Here is a 16655-nt window from a genome sequence, read left to right as displayed (position 1 = left end):
AAAAAACACTGTGACCTGATTACGTAGAGACGAGTCATATTCTTCTTCCTCTGCTCGCCAACTTGCTCGCTGGACGACTCGAATTTGGTGCCTACGCCAGTTCTTGGTAGCGCTGAATGAGCCGCCGCCGGTCGTTGCGCATCTCCGTGTGTCGGTTGTAAAACTCTTCGAGCGCAACGGACATGCCAACCGGCACGCCACTTGATGTCTGGAACCAATGCTCGTAGATCGCCACGTAGTTGCCTTCCGAGTACGACGCTATTGTACCATGTGAACTACCTCTGACATCTCCAAGCGTTCATACCAGACACGAGCGGACCGTACCCGCGCGGCGGCTTGGCTGCCAAAATGTCATGTTCAAACCAGTAGCCAATGTTGTCCGTGTCGACGCCGTCCGCATGCTTGAGGAAAAACCCATTGTCTTCGTCAAAGCCAAACGTGTGGACCTTGCGCGCGCTGTACAAGGCTTCCTCGACATCGTACCGCAAGCCATACGAGGCCACGCGACCGTCGTCATCATCAACGAGCGCAAAGGCGTCGTCTTGGCCAAATGCGACGCGGCAGTTGATGGCCGCGGCTTCAAGGAACACTTTTGAGACGTTGCTGGCCCACCAGTGCGCACCAGTGCCGTCGGGCTTGGTGCCGCTCATGTACCACTCGTCGTTGGGGCCGAGCGCTGCGTGCGTCACGTGCCGGCCTTTCGCAATGCAGTTCTCAATCTGGCGCGCCATGCCAACTGGGAGATTGAGCTTGAAGCTCTGCGTGAACGACCCGTCTTCTTGGACCTCGTTGAGCACGAGAAGATATTCGTCGCCTTGGAGGATCGCAACAGGGATCGAACGACCGGGCGCCTGCTCGGCCACGCGCGGAGGGCATCGGTAGAGTACGTCCGACGGCTCGAGAGAGCACCAGCCAACGACATCGTCGTACGAGACACGCGCAAACAAGGCGCCGTTGGTTGCGATGACGTGGCAGATTGTCGTGACGAGGTGGTTGACCGGCAAGGTCGCTAGAACGGTGCTGTCAGGCCACGTGTAAATGTTGCGGTACACGTTCGTCGGCGTCGACACCTTGATGATGGTGTGGGTCGTGATCGCTCGGCGCCGCCGCAAGCAATGCAGCGGCAGCCACGCGGAGCAGTTCTCGAGCCGGACGAAAACATCGTTGGTCACGGGGTCTTGCACGCGCAGGTCGGACGCCACGAGGTCGCCGACTGTGAGCAAGTCGTTGCGCGTAAAGAGGCAGCTGTGGCTGGCTGCAGGCCTCGAAAAGAACATCGACGCCTCGCTCGCAGCGTACGTCTTGAGCTCCGGCGTCGTCGTCGCGCGTACCGCTACAGCAGTGTACGGCGCGTGTTCTTGCTGCTCGCAGATGTAGCGATTGCGCAGCGCCGGCTCGTTGGCCGCCGCCAGAAGCAAGAAAATGTGGTTGGACGACGAGCCATAGACGCGCTTGGTCACGACGACGAGATCGCCGGCGGGCAGCGTGACGGCGCGGGCATTCGACCGATTGTGTACGGGATGGTCGAATGAGGGCCGTGAGTAGACTGTGAGCGCCACGTTTGTGCGGTAGACAAAGTAGCCGACCTCTGGCAGCGCCTCGGTCCGTCGCAAAGGAGGCACGACCGCGACCGGAGAGATGGCCCGTGCAGCGGGCGAAGCGCCGCGAGACACCGAACGACCGCTGCGGTACTCGCCGATGGCGCGCTTGAGCGCGAGGTTCGGGATGAGCTGCAGTGAGCGCAGCGGCAGGTTTGTCGCCGGGCTCGTCACTTGACGGCCGGGCGCTCCCTCGCGACTGGTACTGATCCACTCTTCGATAGCCGACCGCTCGTACGAGTGGCCATCGGTAGTCACGACCGGGTCGTCCATGACGTCGTGCGTGATCGGGCAGATGAACGAGTCGAGGTGGCGGGTCATGCTGCGTGCGTCGTTGTTGTTCGCTTCCGGTCTCCTGCCAGACGGCAGAAGAGCGACTGTTTCAAACAGCAGATAATCTGTTTCTTATACTGTTTAATACACCTTTCTCCCACAATCAAGGGAAACGTCATATGGGCACATTGACAGGCGACCTCGAAGCTGCCGTCGCTCGACTTGAAGCGTCTTCAAAGATGCGCGGGAAGGTCGACACGATGTGGTCGGGCCCCAGTGCGAATATCGCTGTGGCAGCGGCCAATCCCATCTTGATCGCTTGCTCCAAGCGTCGAACCAACGACGTTTCTGACAATTATGGTCCAGTTGGTCACCCTACCTCTCGTCGTCATGTGCACCAACTCATTATTTAGCTAGGTTCCGGGCTATAAGATCTCATATTTCTGGTCACTCCGCCACCTCGTCTGGCGAGCACCAGAACAATGTCACGGCTGGGATCCGCGATCCAGCGCGTGTGTTCTCTTCTCCATGACAACTTGCAGTTCAAGATGAAGTTCAAGTTGCAAAGCCTCTACGAGCGGGTTTAGGTTTAGCTTTGTAAATAGTCCAGTTTTCCTTTTGCCTCCAAGCTCAAGTGTCCCAACAAACAACGCGGTGTTCATCCAGAATCAATAGGATCCAGTGCTTTTCTGGTACATTGCATCTGGTCATACGCAAAGTCACTACCGACGCGCTGGCCACGATCCAAGTACGTCGCGTTGTTGATCACCATACCACAGCATTATGCACACAAATGCTCCCTTCCTGCGTACCTCAGGCGACGAGCTCGTCGTAATCTTCAATGAGCTGGCGGCGGTCGTTGCGCATTCGGTGGTGGCGGCTGTAGAATGCAGAGAGCGCGTCATACATCGCCTTGGGCACGTAGTGCGTCGCATAGAATGCGTGCTCGTAGATGGCCACGTACTCCTCGAGGCAGAGTGACACTAGTCAATGACGACGTTCGTGAGCCAAGATGACGCCAAACCAGACGCGTACGCCAGATGAGCGACCCGTAGCCGCGCGGCGGTCGAGCGTCCAATACATCCTCTCGGACCCACCGCGGCACGTTCTGCGTCACGACGCCATTCGTGTGCTTGAGAAAAAAGCCCGAGCTCCCGTTGAAGCCAAAGGTGATGACGTCCGGGTCGTCATTGAGCACGTCCGCCGTCTTGAAGTCCAGCCCATCGCAGTCGTACGACGAGTTGTCCTTGTCCAGAAGCAGGTACCGACCCTTGTTGCCAAACGCGACGAGGCATTCCGGCGTCATTTCGCACTCGAAGTCGTACGGAACGTTGTCGCTGGCGACGCACTTGCCATACAAGCTGCCGGGCACGACGCTGCTCAGGTACCACTGGCCGTCGGGGCCAAGCGCTGCATGCGTGAGGTGCCGGCCCGCCTCAGTGCAGGCGGCGACCGCTTCCGCCATCCGATTCGGGAGGAAGTAGTAGACTCGTTGGCCGACGCCACCGTGGCCTTGGACCTCGTTGAGCGCGAGGAGATAGTAGTCACCTTGCAGAAGCGCGATAGGGATGGACCGCCCCGCGGCTTCCTCGGCGATCTGCGAGGGCCGGCGCCGGTAGACGGCGTTCGTATCGACTTGGATCCAGCCGTCGACGCGACCGATCGACACGCGGGCAAAGCACACATTGCCCAGTGTGAGGTGGGCAGAGGACACTATGCTTGTCCGCGCCGGTAGCGTCTCGAGAACGGGGCTTGACGGCGTCGTGTACATGTTGCGGTACACGGACACGTCCGTGCTCGGACAGAGGAGGAGGCGCTGTGTGCTCAAGGCGCGCGGTGCGAGGCGTGAGACCGGTAGCCACAACGAGCAGTTGTCGAGGCGCACAAACTCGGCGCGCGTGACCGGGTCCTGCGCGCGCAGGTCTGTCGCCACGGTCGTGCCGACCGGTGCGCTTTGCTGCGTCGAGAGGCCATGGCGATTGGTCGTCGGCAGAAGGTAGAAGTTGGCGGCTTGCGTCGTGACGTAGGTCGCGGCTCGCGAGTGAGCGTCGCCTCCATGACCAACGGGGCGTACGGGGCCGACACGGCCTGTGCGAGGACGTACAAGCCACGGAGGCTCTCGTCGCCGCCGCCCTCCAGCAGCAAGAAGACGTGGTTCGAGTCGGCGGCATAACGACGCTCGGAGACGAAGAACATCTCGTCGGCGACCAACCCGCGCGGCAAGGGAACGCTGCGCACCGACGGCTTGCTGTACAAAGCGAGACGCTGCAGCGCGCGGTAGGCAAAGAGGCCGCTCTGCGGCAGCGCGGCGCTGCGGCGCAGCTCGGGCGCGGCTTCAGCGGTAAAGTCCGTGGGAATGGTCACGTTGAACCGGTACCGCTTGGCCGGCCGCTCGTCTAGCTCGCTCTTGTACTCGGCGATGGCCTTCTTGAGCGCAAGGTTTGGAATGAGCTGCGTCGAGCGCAACGGCAGGTTGGTCAACGGGCTTGTGGCCACGCCGGCCCGCGACTCGGCTTGGCTGCGTTGGATCCAGCGCACGATGGCCGACCGCTCGTACGAGTGGCCGTCCATCGTCACGACCGGGTCGACCATCACGTCCTGCGTGATCGGGCACAGGTACGCGCTTGGCGGCGCCATGGTTCCGGTCGCCTCGCAAATCCAAAAGAGCACTTTGCCGTTACGGTATCCGTATCCGGTAAAATGACACCAAGTTTCTTGGTGACCTGACGATCTTGCCTGACGATGCATCGCTCCATCGCGCATTCGAAGCTTATCGCAATCATGAAATGTCAGAACCATGTTGCCAATGTACCTGCAGACAAACCCACTTCGGCGACCCATTGGCGTCGACGACCAGGTCCACTAAAGTTATGACGTTATTGCACGTGTCGTACTGGAGATATCAACTACAGGAGTCTCCATATTTGCCCCCGGACAGTGCTACGCGACGTCGCTAAGTGAAAAGATGCTCCAGCCTTGGCACAGCTTGGTCTCGATCTCGGCGAAAACGACGCCGTTGACGCGGAAGTGCAGGTGCGACGTCACGACACGAGCGTTTCTCCGTGTCGAGCGGCTCGACGGCGCGCGTGAGGCACGTGTTGCGCAGAATGGGCAGCCCGATGCGGGTCCGCACGTTCAAGGGCGTCGTCTCCACGGCGACCGGCGTCAAGAACGAGCACGCGACCCAGAGCTCGGTCGCATAGAGCCGAATGAACGCCGCGCCAGTCACAGGATCTTCGACATGAAGGTCGCCAACGACGACTTCGCCTGCTCGAACCAAAAGTCCGTCGCGGTCCGGGCCTTCTTGACGGGGCGTAAACTCGCACGACGTGTGCGTCGACGGGCGGAAGTACACAGCGCCTCAGTGTGTGCGATGAAGGCCATGATCTTGTCCGTCATCGCTGCTCGGATGGCGACCGGCGCATGAGGCGCGTCGGCGGCCAGCTCGAGGACGTAGCGCTCGCGCAGCGTAGATTTGCAGTCGCGGCTGACGCCGAGAAACACGTGGTTCGAGTCGCTGCCGTGCGTGCGTTTGGTCACGGCAAAGAGATCGCCCGCTGCTAACTCGTGCTGCACGCCGCGCTGCCGGCGCACCGCGTGTTGCAGCGACGGCTCCGTGTAGAGCGTGAGGTGGTCATGGCCCGATAGACGAAAAACTCGTACTGGGGCAGCTCGTCACGCCGAGGCAGATCGATGGCCGCAGTAGACAGCGCTGACGTCTTGAGCGCATGGTACGCGGCAGCAGCCTTCTTGAGCGCCGTGTTTGGAAGGAGCTGGGTCGACGGAAGGGGCTCGTTCGTGAGCGGGCTCGTGGGCACCGCGCGCGCTGTTAACCAGGCTTCGATCGCCGACCGCTCGTACGAGTGGCCATCCATCGCGACGACAGGATCAAGCATGACCTGCCGCGTGATGGGGCACATGACGGCGTCGTGCAGCGCTGCGAGGGGACCGTCCATGCCGACGGACGCAAAAGTCAGTTTGATTCGTGTTCAAAACAGGAGCTGTTTAAAACATGTGTCGTGCTTGGACCGTTTGCAGCGAGCCAATGGGAATGTTGCGCTTTGGACGAACAGCCAATCACAAACAGCCAATCAAATGCCAGATGAAGTTTTGCATTCTGCCAATCAGTGGCACGTGATGCGATCTTTGCGGGCTGTGGTCCTGGGCAAGCTTATTTGTCGCCGGCCAACTAAGCTTGCAGGACCAACAATGACATTTTTTGGAATCATCACAATCGACACGAATGACTCGGCCAAAACATATTTTGTTTTCCATCACATAACCCGTTTCGGCTAAAGGTTGGTCACAACACGGCGGCGTCCTTGATGCGGTAGTCCGTAGGGCGTACAGGGGGCGTTGCACATGTATTAAACAGCCGCCGAAAGAAAGACGCAGCAGGGCGGCGGTAGGTCTTGAAACCAAGGCTTCTTGTCCTTGACCTCTGCAGCTCATCCCCAACAAATCACAAGTGGACCCAAACACTCGAGTAAACATATACTGCATGAAAGTTGTCGCCACGGTTCTTCTTGCGACGTCGTCAACGATCCATCTCGCCGTCGTCCTCCTCACGCCGTGGTCGTCGCGAGGAGGTTGTAGCGCTTGATGAGCTGGCGACGTTCGTTCTGCATGCGCTGGTGGCGGCGGTAAAAGGCATCGAGCTCGTCGCGCATGGCCAACGGCACATTGCCCGTCGACGTAAACGAATTTTCGTGAATCTTGATATGCTCGCCGTTCGAGTAGATCACTACGCTCCACAGGATAAGTTACGTTTTGGGATAGTGACATACCAGCAATGAGCCGGCCAAAGCGTTTGGGCGGCGCCGGGTCGAGCACGTCATACTCGAAAAACTGCGACATGTTGGCCATGTACCCGCCCTTCGTGTCGTGGATGAAGCAGCCCCTCTCGCCCGCTAGGCCAAACGACACGAACGGACGCGCGGTCGCAGTCGCCAGCCGGTCGCGAAACGCCAAGGGCACGCCGGCAGTGTAGACACTCGTGCCGTCGTCGCAGACGTAGGCGCCGAGCTCGCCAAAGGCGACGCGGCAGTTGGTGGTCATGACACCTCGAAACGCGGCTGGAACGTTGTTGCTGACCCAAGCACAGCCGCCACTGCCGTCAGGCTTGGTGCCACTGATGTACCACTCGGCGTTGGGCCCGAGGGCCGCGTGCGTCACGTGCCGGCCTTTCGAGATGCAGTTTTCAATCTGGCGCGCCATGCTGTTGGGAAGACTGTACTTGATGCACTGGGTGATCGAGCCGTCACTCTGCACTTGGTTGGCGACCACAAGGTAGTAGCGACCTTGCAAGATCACGACGGGAAGGAAGAGCCCAGCCGACTTCTCTGCGAGGCGCGGTGGGCAGCTCGTGACAAAGTCGTCGTGTTGAAGCGTGCACCAGCCCGAGACGTTGTTGGTCGTGACGTTGGCGTAGCAGACGCCGGCGATCGTGGTCTGCTGTCGCGAGACCGCCAGCGTACCGACCGAGACGAGCGCGGCTTCGTCGCTGGCAAAAATATTGCGACGCAGCGACAGGTAGGCCTTGGGCCGCACCACGAGGTGCGCGGTCCGAAGCGTCATCTGCGTCAGGAGGGCACTCGGGACCCAGAGCGTCGAGTTGTCGAGGCGCACAAACTCGATCCGTGTGACCGGATCGCGCACGTGGAGGTTCGCTGCCAGGAGCGTGTTGATGGTAATGCTTCGGTCCGTCAGCGTCAGCACGCCGGTGGTGCTGGTTGTCGGCCGATAGTACCGGAGGGTCGCGGCCAGCGCACGGTAGACGGCCACCTCCTTCGTGACAATCGCCTGGATGGCCGTCGGAGCGTACGGCGGGTACCGACCTTGCTCGAGGATGTACAAGCCTTGAAGCGCGGGCTCGTTCTCGGTGCTCAGCTTCAAGAAGACGTGGTTCGAGTCGCGGCCATACTCGCGCTGCGAAACGACGACGAGCTCGCCGGCTGGGAGGACGAGTCGCTCCCGGTTCGGGCCCACCGCCGGGTCGTACAGTGACGGGTGCTTGAAGAGATCGAGGTTGCCCTCGGTGCGGTAGACAAAGTAGCCGGTCTCGGGCAGCGCTTGGTCGCGCGTGAGCACGTGCGTGGCCTGGCGCACCGACCGGGTCGCCTCGTGGTCTGGCGACAAGGCGCGGCGCCGCGACGCCTCGTTGGAGCGCGATCGAGCGGGCGAAGCATGCGTAGGTTGCGCACTGCGGTGCTCGTCAATCGCCTTCTTGAGCGCAACGTTGGGCAAGAGCGCTCGGGACGGCAGGCGCTGGTTCGTCGCTGGGCTCGTGTCGTGGTCCGTGAGCCAGCGCTCGATGGCCGCCCGCTCGTACGACTGGCCGTCGGCCGTCACGACCGGGTCCGTCATGACGTCATGCGTGATGGCGCACGTAAACGCGTCGAGTGGCGTCGCCATGCTTTGCTGTCCGTTGAGAAAAGTCACCTGCTCTCTTCGGATTTTTGTTTTCCCGCATTTTCGAAAATGTCCGTCCTTTTGAAACTTGAAATAGTGTGGTTGAGGAGGTTCGAGATGCACCACTGACAAGATGTTTGAGGATGCCAGTCGGCATGACTTGCAAGGTATAGTACAGTTCAAAGGAAGCTTGGCCACTCTTGGCTTTGTGCGCCAGTATCGTTCGATTGGTCGCGTGTGTGGCGTGACGTGGCGGCACGAGCGGGCGACTTTCGATCGCAGAAGCGGCAATGACAGTCCAGTTTTGACTTTTTGGCCAATCGGAGGGCTTCATTTCTCTGCAGGACACGACAACATCGATTCCCCGCTGGGAAATTGTCATCGAAGCGACTTCGACAACGGCGGGCGCCGAGGCGAGCGGACCCGGCTTCCGCGTAGGACCCGTTGCTCGCATCAACCGAGGGATCGAGGCCCTGGACTGGGAATGCGTGCAGGCCATGTTCGACGTACCCGGCAACAACGGCTCTGCGACTGCATGCGATGGGGACAGCTGCGTCGAGTCCGAGGATCAGACAATGAAATCGCGCAATTTTGCCACGATACTGCATCGATGATACCTGTACTGCGGTAACATACAGCCTAACGAGAAGCCACCGAGCCAGTGCGTTGGAGAAACATCGACAATGCTATTACCATTTCCACGTCCTTTCCTACGTAAAACCAATTCAGCATGTTGCTCATATACGAAAATTCTGTGGTCGAGTGCCGCAGTTCGAGTCCAAGGATGGTCGTAGTGGTTGCAAGGCGTCGGTACTAGGTTCACTGTGGCCTGCGAGCACAAGCCCTCGTCGCGTCGACTCCGACCGACGCGGATACACCCATCACGCTTATACAGGAGTGGAGAACTTGGCGCCGGGTTAGTGTGGTCTTGGCTCGAAGTCGAGAGCGTTTTCAAGCGTGTTGCCGTCATCGACTCGCACACTATTTCACCGTGAAAAATACACATCCCTACAACTGTTTTAAAGTGTTTTAAACACACATCCCAGATCTGGATTCAAGATTTGATTGCCAGCCATGAGCCAGCAGCACCTCTCGCCGCTTGACGGTGGCATCTGCGTCGCGTACCTCGTCTCGGTGCTAGTCGTCGGCGCCGTCGCCACGTACGCGTCCCGGCGCAAGGACGAGACGATCAACGACTACTACCTCGGCGGGCGCCGGCTGCCGTGGTGGGCGCTTGCGATCGCCGACGTCTCGAGCTACATTGACATTGCGGGCACGATGATCAACACGGCCTTGATCTACGCGCTCGGCGTGCGGGGCATGTACATCGAGGTGCGCGGCGGGCTCTGTCTCTTCCTCGCCTTCCAGCTCGCGTTCACGGGCAAGCTCGTGCGCCGCTGCCCCGTGCGCACCAAAGGCGAATGGTAATTACTACCTGCGTTCCATCCTCCGCCTCTCTTACTGACGCTAGAATAGGATCTTGTACCGATTTGGCGACTCGCTCTCGGGCCGAGTCGCGCGGACGCTCATTGCAGTCGTCTCGCTCCTCAGCGGCGTCTTGGGCGTCACGTACTTTGCGATCGGCGGCGGCAAGTTTGTCACGGAATTTGTGCCACTTGCGTCGTGGCTTGGCCTTCCGCCCGAGTTTTGGGCTGCAGGCGGCCTCATGCTCATCGCGCTTGCTTACACGATCGTCGCTGGCTTCACCTCCATGGTGCTCACGGACGTGTACCAGTCGTTCTTCATCTTTGGGTCCTTTCTTGTCGTCTCGATTCTCGGGTTACAAGTGTCGTTGCCAAATACGTTCCACGTCTTCCTTCCCACGAATGCCTCATCCACCTTCCTCAACTACACCATTACGCGCGAAGCATGGGCGTCGGCGCTCGGGTCCCTGGACCTCCATCTGCCGGCCACATCGACGTACAGCATGTACAACACCTTTACGCCCATCATCTTGCTCTACCTGAGTCTGCTCTGCTTTCGGTCGGCCTCTGGACCCGGCGGTATGCCATCATGTGTCACCCCTCAAAGCGATGTTGACGCTTGCTCTAGGCGGCGGCCTCCAAACCGTGCTCGCGACCAAGACGGAGCGCGAGGTGCGGTCCCAGACCTTCTTGGCGATGGTGCTGCTCCTCTTTCGATGGGGCTTCTCGGGCGCGATCTGCGTCCTCGCCATCACGTACTCGGTGGACCATCCGCACGTGGTCATTGACCCCGAGCGGGTCGTGCCTTTTGTCCTCGCCAACGTGCTGCCGTCCGGCCTACAAGGCGTCGTCCTCGCATCGCTTCTCGCCGCCGCCTTGACAACGTTCGACTCGACGATCAACAGCGCGTCGTCCTACTGGACCATTGACATTTACCAAGCCTTGGTCCGCCCGGAGGCTACAACGAAAGAGCTTCTATGGCACGCCCGCTTGGCAACGGTATGCGTGCTTCTCGCCGGCTGGGGCGCGTCGCTCTACATCCACACGATCAACCGCATTTGGGGGTAAGTCCCTCGGTTTCGGATAGACTTTGTATGGGGCTAGGTTTATGGTGGTTGCACTGAGCGGTGGCATGGTCGTGCCCAATTTCCTCGGCTGGTACTGGGCGCGCTTCAACGCCGTCGGCTACGCGTCTGGCATGCTCTCGGGTGTAGTGACGGCCATTGTCGTCTTCTTGTGCGGGAGTCGACCTTGATTTACAAGCTAAAAGCTGGTGTAGTGGCGTCCCGCACGTGGCCGAGTACGAGTGTTTCCTCTGGTCGTCGAGTCTCTCGGGCGCCGTGGCCATAGCCGCCTGCCTTGCATCGCCACCGACCAACGCACGGACGCTGCGCACCTTCTACAAGCACGTGCGCCCACCCGGCTTCTGGACCAAGGTAGGCGAATGACTGCGCCCAAAGCCGTAGAGCACAACATCCCATGTAGCTCGCTGCCACGTGCTTGGAGGAGGACGCGCGCCAGCGTACGACAGAGGAAAACCGCCTGGATCTCGCGTGCACGGGGCTCATCTTATTTGCTCAAGTCGCCACGTACGTGCTTGCAGTTAGCGTCGTCGTCAAGGCGTGGACGCAGTGTCTCGTGCTCCTCGGGTGCCTCAGCCTCGTTTCGCCGCTCATCTACACGCAGTGGTTCCTCAAGCTCGAGACGACGCTATCGCCCGTGCACGAGCGTCTCCTGCATCAAGACGAGGAGCTCCTGGACGATGAGTAGTAGTAGTAACGGGCGCTCTATTGAGTTTGGCGTGTTGCTCAGACGTTGCGCGGGTCTTCGCCGGGATTGGGAATGCGCTTGATCTCAAAGTCGTCGGTCTTGAGCTTGTGCATGATTTTCTACGTTTCGTTCGCAGCACTATGAGCCGCCGGCCACGACGATGCCAACGTACCCGGTGCTCTTCGTCGAGGTTGAAGGCGCGCTCGCTTTGGCTCTTGACCATCATGTCGCGGCGCTCAAACTTGCCGCCGACAAAGTTCTGGAGGCCAGCGAAGCCGCCGACGACAAAGATGACGAACGGCAGCCCGACGCGGGCAAACGTGTTGGACGACTTGCGGCGGGCCATGCTGGCGGATGGTCGATGAAGCCTTTCTATGCTACCCTTTCTTTTGTCTTGCAACACGCAATTTAACGGTGCTTTTTGGCGTTGGAAAGGGCGTTTTGGAATGCTGAGTGGCGTGTAAATAGTCGTCAAGAATGTCACCAACAAGTGCAAAGTGGAAAAGGACGCTGCGCCAGTGAACAACTTGCGACCGATTATGCGTCTTCACGTCGGGCAGTACGCGGCCCTGCTGACGGCCAGCATTGCCTCGCTCCTCGCGGGCTCCACGACCATGCACATGATCCTCAAGCCCGACCTCGTACGTCCTCCTCGCCATCCTTCTCATGGTCCTAACGCGGTCGATTGCAGACGATCCCCGAGCTGCCGGCGGACAAGGCCAAGCCATGAGTGTAGTGGGATGGTCGCATCAGTCGTGCGTGGATCCTTCTTTTGTTTTTATATGCTACATGGAGGCTATTCTACTCTAATGGCTACGAGACGATGCTGGCGTGGGGCGGCGCGAACCCGTGGTGGTTGTACTCGCGCACGGGCGACGGGTGGTGCCAATACGACGACGGCGGCGCGGCGACGTTGTACCGGTGGACGTGGCAGTAGCCGCGCATGCACATGCCACACGGCGGCTCGGAGAAGTACCGCACGACGCGCTGCGTCATGAGGAACTCGGGGTGGAGCCACTCGGGCGATAGCGCTTCTTGCCGCTCAAAGTCCCAGCCAAACTGCGCGGCCGTGCGCTGGTAGATGGCCGAGAGGTGCATGTCGAGCTCCGTATCGCGCTCGTACACCTCGTCGTTGTCACTGCCAAAGTCGTGGTCGTCGGCGTCCGGCGTCACATGCACAATGAACGCATCAAACTTGCGCTTCAGCGGGACGACCGGGCGACTCACGGGCTGGAACGCCACGGCCTTGGGGTTCAAGCGCGACGCTCGGGCTTTCGTCGGTGAAATCGACGGCTCGGCGTGCGCTGGCGACGATGGGCTCGACGCCGGCGGTGACGCGTCATAGCCAGTCACGACTGTGTGGACGTCGACGGGCGGGGGCAGTGTCGCAGCACACAACGTGGTATCGTGGAGAGTATCTTGCGGTATCCTGTCGTCGAGGGGTGCCACGGGCAGTGGGATGGACGATGTCGATGTTGCTGACGCCGCCTTTTTCCGCTTCTTCTTCTTCTTGGTCTTGTGCACGGGCGGTGCTGTCAAAGCGGACGACGTCGCGAGGTCTTCTTCGAGCAAGAGCGCTTCCATTTGCCGCAGCGACTCGCGCTCGAGGTACGCGACAAAGCTCTTGAGAATGAGCTACATTCGATGCGTCAATGCTGTGTCATGGTGGGAACGAAGGGAATGTACCTGCTCGAGGAGGATCGCGACCAAGTGCTGGTACTCGTCCCAGGTGCTAATGGCCTCGCTGTCGCGGAAGAAGAGCTGCTGGAAGTCACCGTCGCCGAGCACATACGTGTGCGAGAGGAAGCCCCGGAGGTTTTCCTGCACGAGCGCAAAGAGCGTGTCAACCTTGTCGTCCTGGACGAGCTCGTTCTTGACCGTCATGATGCCCGTGCCAATGTCCATAAACTCCATGGCCTCGAGCAGCTCGTACGTCGGTTCGTCGCTGCCGCCCGCCTCGTCGGCCTTCTTCTTCTTGAGGCGGCGCTGCACAAGGCCGACGCAGAGGAGGCTAAAGTTGAGCTTGTACAGCTGCTTGACGAGGTCGGCTTCGTCGAGGAAGAGGACGCTTTGGCGCTCGGTGGCCGAGAGGCAGCGCCAGTAGGCTTGGACGCGCGGTGGGATCGCGGCCTGCCGCTCCTGCTTCATGTAGCGGGCCCACACGGACGCCGCAGCGATGGGCATGCTGGAGGATTTGACCGACTGGTGACGACAAGCAAACCAGTCCGACCAAAGTCCGCTTTGCAATATGAAAATCGAACGCGGTTTCTCTTGTGTTTTGTATACCAACCCATAAGTGCGTCTTATTCCAGAACCTTCAAGCTTCTATAATTTATCCGGACAAATCTACGGATACGCTGGGACACGGCGAAATGGCGCCAGAAATGCTACAGCCGACGTAACGTTGCTGCTACACGAGGGACTTCCAAGGATCGGACGCCAACGACCGATGACAGAGCCGCTCCGACGGTGCAGCGCTCGCTCCTCTGCTGACGATGCCATGGCTTGGAGCTCTATAGCCTTGGCTCTTGGCGAGACCAACCGAGACTATGGCGGAGATGATGTGGGCAGCCGGGATGGGCAGACGGACGGAGTGAGAGGCGCCGGTCCGTACAGTAGTACTAGTACAGTAGCTGCAGCGTCGACTTCACAACGTCAAGAAGCCTCCGTCATGCAAGCACAGCAGCATGTGCTTGTACCAGGAGATGGTAGATCGCAGAGAAGGACGAGATGCAGAGCATATCGCGGGCGAGATGCGGTGGCTTGCCGGGAATGGTCGATGGAGGCACTTCAATGAGCCGCCCTCGCTGACAACGTGGTACGCGACGTGCCCATCGCACTCGTTTGCGCCTTATCCCAAGGTCTCTCTTGGGTCCAACTCACTTCGTTTCGACCCACGTCAGCTCCAAGCAAGAGCGATCGCCATTGAGCGTTTCGGTGCCAAGTGGGTCGCTGGCGCATCGATGCGACTACTTCGGACCGACCCGTTGTACCGACCGAGTGCGTAGCAAGAGGCTTGCCGTAGGCTCCCGGCCGGAGGCTTGGGATGGAGCGACGGTGAAGCTCGTGAAGCCGGCGAGCCGCCACCAACTACACGGAACATCAGGGTGTCGTGAGGCTTGTGCACGCTAAGATCTGATGCGACTCAATATGACCTCCTCTGCCATGCTTGCTCGCATGTAAACGCGTCGTGGGCAAGTTGATATTAGTTGATGTTGTGCAGCGGGTGGTTGACTCGACCGACCTTGTTGCCGGTCTGCGTCTCGTTGTAAATGATGATGTTCTTGCGCATCTCGGCGGCCGCGCTAATCTTATCCACGGGCGCGTGCTTGCGCTGGTGGATCGTCTGCGTCCAGAGGTCAATCTCGTTGCGGTAGGCCTCGGGAAACGTGAGGCGCGTCGCCGTGAGCCGGTGCATGACCAGCTCGACCGCCGTCTTGGCCCACGACGTTGTGTGGCGGGCCATGAGCGTGCGGAGACACGGGAAGAGGACTCTGTCGAGCGCGTCGACATCGCCGTCGTTCTTGCTCTCGACGCCTTCGTCGCGGCGGTCGAGGTGCGATGCGAGGGCTTTTGTCGCTTTCGCAAAGCGGTACGTGTCGTCCGTGAAGAGGTCGTTGTGCAAGACCGCGTCGAGCACCCAATTGTCGAGCGTGTCGGCCTCGTATTCAGGCGCCGTAAGCAGCGCAGCGCGATGCGCATCCACGAGCAGTACGAGCGCCTTGAATTCGTTCCGCGCGTCAACGTGGTGGATGCGATCGGCCTTGGCGTCCATGACGTCCTTGATCGCGTCCAGTAGCGCGGTCATGACCTCGTCCGACGGCGAGCGCACGCTGCACTCTTCGACGAGAAGCTTTCCAAAGAGGACCGAGGCCTTGGCAAACTTCTTGTCGACCATCTACCGCACAAAGCATACATGATCCATCTCCATAGCGAGCGTGCAGTGTACCATGTAGCCCTTGATCTTGTCGATGGTCTGGAAGAGGTCGAGCGCTGGCTTGGCCGCCGGCTTGGGCGATGGCGGCGATGGTGTTGGCTCGATCGCGGCGCGCTTTGCAGCGGGCTGGCTAGGCTCGTCGCCTCCTACCAGCGGGCGCTTCGCGGGTACGGGCGTCGTCGCGCTCGGGAGGTCCGCATAGGGGTCATCGCTCATTGTGGTCGAAACCCAATATTGCATGTGGTAATATTCTCTCTATCATTCAATATTATATCCATTCATAGAGGTTACTGGATGAGTGGGTCAGATTATTGCTGATAATTCCGTCTGACGCATCCGCGCAACGAAGACGACCCACTTCGTACGCCTCGTTGCCCATCACTATGTGCAACTGGTCGAGTCGAAGCTCGTCCATCCGAGGTGCGCTGCAAGAATGACAACACCAGACCATGGGACCAGTCTCGACCAGTTGATGGCTGAAAAGCGCCAATTATTGGTGCGCGGGATAATTTTATTGAAGCCGTATACAGAACGTGGTATGTTTTTGTATTTTCAGCAATAAACTGGTCATTTACGTTATACCGCCATTTGATGCATTTATAATTATGACCGTATTTAATGCATTTCGGGGACGCATCAATAGCAAAAAGAGGTATTTAAAAAAAGTACAGTACATAATAATATTCGAAAAAGCACCACAAGCGCGGGCGACCCGCATCGTGACCTTTTCAACTTTTGAAATCGCACAGTATTGGCCATAGCGCCGGGCAGTCGCCATAGCGCACTACCTCGCCTTCCTCGTTGAGCAGAGCATGGCTCCGAACCAGCGCCAGCGCGAGGCCGTCGAGCCGGCGCCGGTACCAGCCACGCGCCCATCGCCGGCCAAGAGGGCGCGCCGCTATCGGATCAAGCAGACCTCGGCGGCGCCGTTGATCGCGACGCAATCGCTGCTGACCGTCGAGCCGCTCGCGTCTTTGATGCTACCCTGTCTGCGCCAGCGGGATGGCGTCGCGCCGCCTGCATCACTTCCGCTTCGAGTTGCGAGCCCACCGCCGGCAAAGCGCCGTGCACTGCTGCCCGAGGCCGCACCGGTTACAGCGACCCCGACAAGCGGCGGCGTCCTTGAAGATCTACCGCTGGCATCGACAGTGTTGCCGCGCCCGAGGAAGAAGATGGGCCGACCGAGAAAGACCCGTGTCGAACGACCGCCTGCAACCGACGCACCGCCATCGATCCTCGAGA

General features: G+C 59.8%; 9 protein-coding genes across 9 annotated transcripts in view; 2 read left to right on the top strand and 7 right to left on the bottom strand.

The window, feature by feature from the left end:
• Window positions 1-66: 66 nt before the first annotated feature.
• SDRG_13928 (hypothetical protein) lies at window positions 67-1990 on the bottom strand. Its single transcript, XM_008620029.1, has 2 exons — window positions 305-1990; window positions 67-258 (listed from the first exon to the last, which is right to left on the bottom strand). The coding sequence occupies exons 1-2, from the start codon at window positions 1917-1919 to the stop codon at window positions 92-94; spliced, it is 1782 nt and encodes a 593-aa protein (XP_008618251.1). The 5' UTR covers window positions 1920-1990; the 3' UTR covers window positions 67-91.
• Window positions 1991-2684: 694 nt separating this feature from the next.
• SDRG_13927 (hypothetical protein) lies at window positions 2685-4508 on the bottom strand (the record flags this gene model as incomplete). The annotated part of the gene is made up of 3 exons (XM_008620028.1): window positions 2685-2854; window positions 2907-3823; window positions 3946-4508. 3 exons carry the CDS (start codon window positions 4506-4508, stop codon window positions 2685-2687), a joined length of 1650 nt encoding a protein of 549 aa, XP_008618250.1.
• Window positions 4509-5096: 588 nt separating this feature from the next.
• On the bottom strand, window positions 5097-5827 carry SDRG_13926 (hypothetical protein; the record flags this gene model as incomplete). The annotated part of the gene is made up of 2 exons (XM_008620027.1): window positions 5097-5483; window positions 5522-5827. 2 exons carry the CDS (start codon window positions 5825-5827, stop codon window positions 5097-5099), a joined length of 693 nt encoding a protein of 230 aa, XP_008618249.1.
• Window positions 5828-6115: 288 nt separating this feature from the next.
• On the bottom strand, window positions 6116-8318 carry SDRG_13925 (hypothetical protein). The gene is made up of 2 exons (XM_008620026.1): window positions 6659-8318; window positions 6116-6615 (listed from the first exon to the last, which is right to left on the bottom strand). Exons 1-2 carry the CDS (start codon window positions 8283-8285, stop codon window positions 6437-6439), a joined length of 1806 nt encoding a protein of 601 aa, XP_008618248.1. The 5' UTR covers window positions 8286-8318; the 3' UTR covers window positions 6116-6436.
• Window positions 8319-9356: 1038 nt separating this feature from the next.
• SDRG_13924 (hypothetical protein) lies at window positions 9357-11476 on the top strand (the record flags this gene model as incomplete). The annotated part of the gene is made up of 6 exons (XM_008620025.1): window positions 9357-9706; window positions 9759-10285; window positions 10335-10770; window positions 10811-10942; window positions 10986-11142; window positions 11192-11476. 6 exons carry the CDS (start codon window positions 9357-9359, stop codon window positions 11474-11476), a joined length of 1887 nt encoding a protein of 628 aa, XP_008618247.1.
• A 38-nt stretch (window positions 11477-11514) lies between these two features.
• SDRG_13923 (hypothetical protein) lies at window positions 11515-11822 on the bottom strand (the record flags this gene model as incomplete). The annotated part of the gene is made up of 2 exons (XM_008620024.1): window positions 11515-11595; window positions 11649-11822. 2 exons carry the CDS (start codon window positions 11820-11822, stop codon window positions 11515-11517), a joined length of 255 nt encoding a protein of 84 aa, XP_008618246.1.
• A 317-nt stretch (window positions 11823-12139) lies between these two features.
• On the bottom strand, window positions 12140-13748 carry SDRG_13922 (hypothetical protein). The gene is made up of 2 exons (XM_008620023.1): window positions 13163-13748; window positions 12140-13111 (listed from the first exon to the last, which is right to left on the bottom strand). Exons 1-2 carry the CDS (start codon window positions 13658-13660, stop codon window positions 12290-12292), a joined length of 1320 nt encoding a protein of 439 aa, XP_008618245.1. The 5' UTR covers window positions 13661-13748; the 3' UTR covers window positions 12140-12289.
• A 906-nt stretch (window positions 13749-14654) lies between these two features.
• Window positions 14655-15641, bottom strand: SDRG_13921 (hypothetical protein). Its single transcript, XM_008620022.1, has 2 exons — window positions 15426-15641; window positions 14655-15374 (listed from the first exon to the last, which is right to left on the bottom strand). Exons 1-2 carry the CDS (start codon window positions 15627-15629, stop codon window positions 14682-14684), a joined length of 897 nt encoding a protein of 298 aa, XP_008618244.1. The 5' UTR covers window positions 15630-15641; the 3' UTR covers window positions 14655-14681.
• A 584-nt stretch (window positions 15642-16225) lies between these two features.
• Window positions 16226-16655, top strand: part of SDRG_13920 (hypothetical protein) — a gene marked incomplete at both ends in the record, with an annotated part of 2987 nt that continues 2557 nt past the window's right edge. The window contains one exon of the mRNA XM_008620021.1: window positions 16226-16504. Coding sequence (XP_008618243.1) covers window positions 16226-16504 — 279 coding nt within the window. The remainder of the gene's footprint in view (window positions 16505-16655) is intronic.

Source organism: Saprolegnia diclina, assembly GCF_000281045.1.
Source record: "Saprolegnia diclina VS20 unplaced genomic scaffold supercont1.64, whole genome shotgun sequence".
Lineage (NCBI taxonomy): Eukaryota > Oomycota > Saprolegniomycetes > Saprolegniales > Saprolegniaceae > Saprolegnia > Saprolegnia diclina.
Note: the sequence above shows the minus strand (reverse complement) of the source record. Positions and strands in the feature narration are given on the sequence as shown.

Bases quoted from the DNA above. Each gene is read 5' to 3' on its own strand.
- SDRG_13928 (XM_008620029.1), bottom strand. From the start codon at position 1,919: ATGACCCGCCACCTCGACTCGTTCATCTGCCCGATCACGCACGACGTC. The intron at 259-304 runs GTATGAACGCTT...ATGGTACAATAG, and splicing joins GTACGGTCCGCTCGTGTCTG to CGTCGTACTCGGAAGGCAAC.
- SDRG_13925 (XM_008620026.1), bottom strand. From the start codon at position 8,285: ATGGCGACGCCACTCGACGCGTTTACGTGCGCCATCACGCATGACGTC. The intron at 6,616-6,658 runs GTATGTCACTAT...TGTGGAGCGTAG, and splicing joins CTTTGGCCGGCTCATTGCTG to TGATCTACTCGAACGGCGAG.
- SDRG_13922 (XM_008620023.1), bottom strand. From the start codon at position 13,660: ATGCCCATCGCTGCGGCGTCCGTGTGGGCCCGCTACATGAAGCAGGAG. The intron at 13,112-13,162 runs GTACATTCCCTT...CATCGAATGTAG, and splicing joins TCGCGATCCTCCTCGAGCAG to CTCATTCTCAAGAGCTTTGT.
- SDRG_13921 (XM_008620022.1), bottom strand. From the start codon at position 15,629: ATGAGCGATGACCCCTATGCGGACCTCCCGAGCGCGACGACGCCCGTA. The intron at 15,375-15,425 runs GTACACTGCACG...TTTGTGCGGTAG, and splicing joins ACAAGATCAAGGGCTACATG to ATGGTCGACAAGAAGTTTGC.